We start from the raw sequence: 5,714 nt of genomic DNA, 5'->3' as shown, positions 1-5,714 counted from the left end.
TTCAGTGACCCCATCATACCAGCATGGCCCTCACAGGTAGACTGATAACAAAATGGTGGTTGGTCTCAAAGAACACTTTATAATGTTTTTGCAGAACTACCTTGAGGGTGAAAGGAAAGGTTGGATTGGTTTTGTGATTAAAGTGAGACTAATAGTTGGTACTGCTTTATTACAAAAAGAGGAAGTATGAGGAGGAAATCTGGTCCTGCCATTTAACTATACTGAAATGTCTCGCCCAAGTGGCCTTTAAAAAGCATTACCAAAGGCTTTTTTCCACAATATTGGATTTAAAGGGATGTAATTTAAACTCCCAGTAGCATTGCACTCATCAGTATTACCTGCTTTCATCAGGGCCTTGGGACATCTTCAGCAAAAAGAAAACAGCTGGACTCTTACAATGTATTCTGCATACACAGAATATCTGGACGGCAGCTTTGCAAATTTAAAAATAGTTTGGCAGTCTCCTGATTGAAACTTCCAAAAGGTATTGGGCATTGAACACAAACATATTTGTGACCTTTAATGTGCTAATCTTTCCCAGACCTGACAGATTAGTATTTCAAAGTGTGTCAAGCAAGGTAGTTAGAAGTAAAATGCATTAAATACACCAGACAATAAGAATTGCCCTACTTAAAATTGCTTAAATATTCAAGAGACGTTTTTCATTCTTCAAAAATCTCACTTACCCATTTAATTAATTGTTCCAGATGCCAGTCCAGTGTATGCCTATTTCTTGTAAGATGTTGATAATCACATACAAATATTATGCTATAAAAGTAACAGTGTGGATAATCTAAATGCTGCACTACACATCTGCAGGTTATAGGCTGCTGTTACAAATATAACCCAAAATGGATTAACAAGTCACATGGGCAGCAATATCATATATACAGTAGTGACAAGTGAAATGATTTACACTGAATTTAATTTGCAGCAAAATGTTTCATGTAAAATTGATATTAGAACAAAATTGTTGGCACAAAACTGAATTTACAGATAAACTCAATGTTTCACTTTGTAAAAAAATTGTGAAGTAAATTATATTTTGCTTCCAAAGAAACTGGTACAATTCACACAAAAAGGAAGGTGTTTAGTTCTTGTCTTAATGTTTTTTCCTGTCATTTAGTACTTAAATAAAGATCTATAGAGAAAAAATATCACTGGAAGGGTGCACATCATCAGCTAGGATAGGGCAATTGCTTGGAGATGGTGGGGTTAGGGTTGACAATGGATATTTGAAGTTTCCTTCGGAGAAAACACAAAACGTGCACAATGTGATAAGTGAAATACCTGGGTCATGATTTGACTGCAAGGGAAGTGCATTAATACAGTATGTCGACAACTTATTGCTCTGTAGTGATACAGAGGAAGCATGGGCGCAAGATACGGAATCATTATTAAGATATCTTGCGGAAAATGGCCACAAAGTCTCTAAAACAAAGCTGCAGCTGATTCAAACCACTGTCAAGTACTTGGGGCATGACATCACTTGTGGTATCAGAGCTCTGTCAAAAGACCGCATAACCACCATCCAAAATCTTCCAAGACCAGTCACAAAACAACAGGTTATGTCTATACTAGGCATTCTTGGTTATTGTCGACAATGGATCCTAAATTTTTCTGAAAGAGCACAGCCCTTACAAAATTTAGCCAAAACTGTCGACCTTCCTCTTTCTGGCCACATACAGTGGAATGAGCAGGCTGAGAAGGCTCTTTGTGATTTAAAAAGAGCACTACTTTCTGCGCCTGCTTTAGAACTTCCTGACTATTCTCGTCCATTCACTCTGTTCGTGGACGAAAAGGGGGGATATATGAATGCAGTATTAACACAACTCCATGGAGAAAAACAGAGGCCAGTAGCTTATTTTTCGAAAAAACTGGATCCAGTGGCCACGGGACTTCCGACTTGTCTTAGAACAGTAGCAGCAACAACGGAGGCTGTGCTGGCAATCATGGATATTGTACTCATGAGTCCCCTGACAGTAAAAGTGCCTCACGCTGTTCACTCCATCTTAGTCCAGGCCAAAACCTCACATCTCACTACTGCAAGGGCAATACACTATCTAAATGTACTCTGTACCCTGTCAAATGTCACTATTGAAAGATGCTCAACTCTGAATCCGGCTACCCTACTTCCCACTGAGGGAGAAGGGGGACCACACAACTGCCATGATGAGATAACAAAGGTCCTGAAACCCAGCCCGGACCTCCAGGAAACTCCACTAGAAACAGGAGAAGTACTTTATGTGGACGGCTGTTCCTTGCAATTAGATGACGGAACACTCTCCACCAGTTATGCAGTGGTCAAAGGAGACCACTTACTTGAAGCAAATCAAATCTCTTCTAGTTTAAGTGCACAAGCAGCTGAGCTAATAGCTCTCACCCGAGGTTGCCAGTTGTCAGAAGGGAAGGTCATAACCATTTACACAGATTCCAGATATGCCTTTGGAGTCTGCCATGATCATGGGGCATTATGGAAAATAAGGGGATTCAAAACCAGTACTGGTAAGACCATACAACATCAGAAATTAGTGGAATCTCTTCTCGAAGCTATAACAAAACCATCGAAACTGGCAATAGTTAAATGCCAAGCCCATACTGGGAAACAACACCCAGTCAACCAAGGAAACGAACTGGCTGAACACTTTGCTAAACAGGCCGCCTATAATAACACACCAGTCTCTTTATTCCAACAGAAGGATGACAAAGACCCTGATAATCAAATTATTTCTTTACAGAGCGCTGCCACTGACTGAGAAAGGATAAAGTGGTCCCGAGAAGGCCCTCTCTGATGAGGTCTGGACCCATAAGCAAACTAACAAACCTTTCCTCCCAAAGGCTTCTTTTTCAGGAATGGCAAAAATTGCACACGGCCTGGATCACGCAAGAAAAGATGCTATGACTCAGGATGTCGAGCGGCATTGGGAAACCACAGGGTTCTCTACATATGCTGAACAATTCTGCCGACGATGCGCACTATGCCAAAGGTTTAATATAGGTAAAGGTACTCAGGTAAGCCCCACCGTCACTCCTAACCCAATGGGTCCATTCGAACACCTCCAAATGGACTTCATTGAGTTAACACCGTCTAAAGGCTACCGTTATTCCTTGGTAATTGTCGATGTGTTCTCCCAATGAGTGGAAGCTTTTCCCTCTAAACATGCAGATGCAAAAACTGTGGCCAAAGCTCTGATAAAAGAAATCATTCCAAGATGGGGAATACCACAGAAACTGCAGACCGATAACAGTATCCACTTTGTGAATTCTGTAATAAATGAGCTGACTACTTGGCTCCAGATAGATGTACATCATTACTGCAAATACCATCCCCAAACTGGAGGTATTGTAGAAAGGTGCAATGGCACCCTAAAATCAAAACTGGCAAAAATCTGTGAGTAGACAAACTTAACCTGGCCATATACTCTACCCCTGGCCTTGATGGGGTTGAGAGGAAGGATACATCGGCAGTTGAGACTGTTGATTTTTGAAATTTTAACTGGACGCCCCATGCCCGTTGGCATGGTTATCGGAAATGTCACTCAGCATACTGTGGACAATGATCTACTCTCCAGTCTTACAGGTCTCTGAGCCTCCATGAAGGAAGTCCACAAACAGGTTAACCAGGCTTGGCGGACTGGTCCCCCACCGACAGAGTCCTAGATACCCCTTGGAACCAGGATACTGGTCAGAGACACCTGAAGGAAACATTGGCATCAACCTCGCTGGAGGGGACCATTCCAGGTGCTGCTATCTACACCCCACACCGTTAAGGTTGAAGGACTTCCTGCTTGGATCCACATCTCACACTGCAAAAGATGGCACCCATAATTTTTGCAATCTGGGTGTTGTTTCACTCTGGAAAACATCCTCAGCACAGGTTGACTTTTGCTCGGTTGTTCCCTGCACACTGGGCAGACAAGACAAATGGAAATGGTCTGAAAAATACGTCTGTGTGACTCGACCCTGGTATAAATCTGATTCAAGCTCCTCCTCCAGCCTGTCTGAATGTTCAAGCTGGAGTGGCGTGTTTGCAAACACTGGAACTCAGGACTGGGGGTACAATCCGTGGGAAGTCCAGGAGCATGATTTAAAAACAAGGTTATCTATAATTAAATCAGGGTTTACTCCTTTCTTGAATACACATATCTCACTGTAAAAAGTGGACTGAATCATTAGGTTGTTGCTGTTTTTTTTATTTTTTGGACTTTCTGTTTTGGGACACTGTCAAGGGATTATTCCTTTTTTCTCAGAGGATAATCTGTGATATAAGTGGTTGAAGGTTACTGTTACACAATTAAGAACAGATTCTTGTTATGAATATGCCACTGCTAACCCCTATTTCCTAGTTGTATCCCTTCCCAATAACCTTTTTAATTGTGATATTTTAAGGGTGCACATAACTTTCCTGGTTGCCCTTTCAAGTGTATCTTAATGTCAGGAAGTACACGCTAGAAATGCTCCGAACTGAAAAGTGAGGATTGTGTGTGTTATGTTCAGCAACAGTTGCTGTACCTTTATTCCTAACAACATTGCCCCTGCCAGTTCCATTACCCGTGCTTTAGCTGGCCTCACCTCCCTATCTATCGAATTAGCAGAAAACTCTGGAATAGCTAACCCTCTTGATGAACTCTTCCAAAAATGGTTCGGTTCTTGGGCCGGTTGGATTAAAACTATTCTCATAACTGTCTTTATTTCTCTGGCAGTTTTCATGCTTTGTGGTTGCTGCCACATCCCCTGTATTCACGGCCTCCTTAAGAGGCTCATTGACACCTCCCTCACAAAAGCCTATTTTCTCCATGCCCACAATTCCCAGGACCCCTATTACAACCCTTTGCTCCTGGAACTTACAACACCTCCTGAATATGATGATACTGCTCCCATTGACTGGGTCTGATTTATTTAATGTGCACATTTTATGTGCAGAGGGGGGAATTGAGAAAGAATATTTAGAATTAAGGTGGTTCAGTCTTTCCAAATAATAAAAGTTTGATGCTAATAGAACTATAAGAAGCATGACACTTATGTATTAAATAAGAATGTGTTAAGCTAACTGAACAAATGTAATCTAATTCAGATACTAAAGCTATAAGCATATAATTTCTTATAGTTAATGTAATGTACTAAACTAACTTTTATGTAATCTTTGATATTGTATAAGCTATGTGCGTGCAGGAAGAATGAGGAAATGAGTATTGTCTAAATCTGCTCAGGTTGCACACATCCCGAGACAGTTACAGTAGCTGGGAGATCGCTGCTATTGATCTTGTGTGTATTGATGCTTACAAGGGCTATTGCTTAAGACTGTGAAAGTGGTAATAACTCTTTTAACTGTTAGAAACACTGTGCGCTCTTGTATGTTCCAATCAAGGGTGTGACCACAAGCTATAATGATCTATGTATGACCTCAAAATGAACTGCTGCGTTTCTTTTTTTTTCCTTGTCAACGAGCTTGAATATTAAAGGAAGTCTCTCCTTCCTGCTAGCAGGCTAGCTGCCTGTAGCAACTTGAGCAAGCAGATGCTGCAAGTCTCTCTGCCACCAAGAATAAAGAAATTGTGTTTTTCTTTAAATTGGTGTCTGTCTCCTGTCGGTTCCAACTTTCAGCGACCACATAGAGCACATAGAAGATCAAATACAAAACAAAGCATTTAACGTGCTACTTTAGTTACGTTGGGATTTGAGAAACTGGTAAATTAAATGATTTTAAGATGAAG

At 41.0% G+C, this 5,714-nt stretch overlaps 1 protein-coding gene across 1 annotated transcript; it reads left to right on the top strand.

The window, feature by feature from the left end:
* Positions 1 to 1,352: 1,352 nt before the first annotated feature.
* Positions 1,353 to 3,397, top strand: LOC127529675 (protein NYNRIN-like). Its single transcript, XM_051934179.1, has one exon. The coding sequence runs from the start codon at positions 1,569 to 1,571 to the stop codon at positions 2,754 to 2,756; it is 1,188 nt and encodes a 395-aa protein (XP_051790139.1). The 5' UTR covers positions 1,353 to 1,568; the 3' UTR covers positions 2,757 to 3,397.
* The last annotated feature ends 2,317 nt before the right edge of the window (positions 3,398 to 5,714 follow it).

This window comes from Erpetoichthys calabaricus, chromosome 11 (assembly GCF_900747795.2).
Source record: "Erpetoichthys calabaricus chromosome 11, fErpCal1.3, whole genome shotgun sequence".
In the NCBI taxonomy this organism is placed as follows: Eukaryota; Metazoa; Chordata; class Cladistia; order Polypteriformes; family Polypteridae; genus Erpetoichthys; species Erpetoichthys calabaricus.
This window is presented reverse-complemented; position numbering and strand designations above follow the sequence as displayed.

Excerpts from the sequence above, each read along its gene's own strand:
- LOC127529675 (XM_051934179.1), top strand. The coding sequence starts at position 1,569 with ATGTCTATACTAGGCATTCTTGGTTATTGTCGACAATGGATCCTAAAT.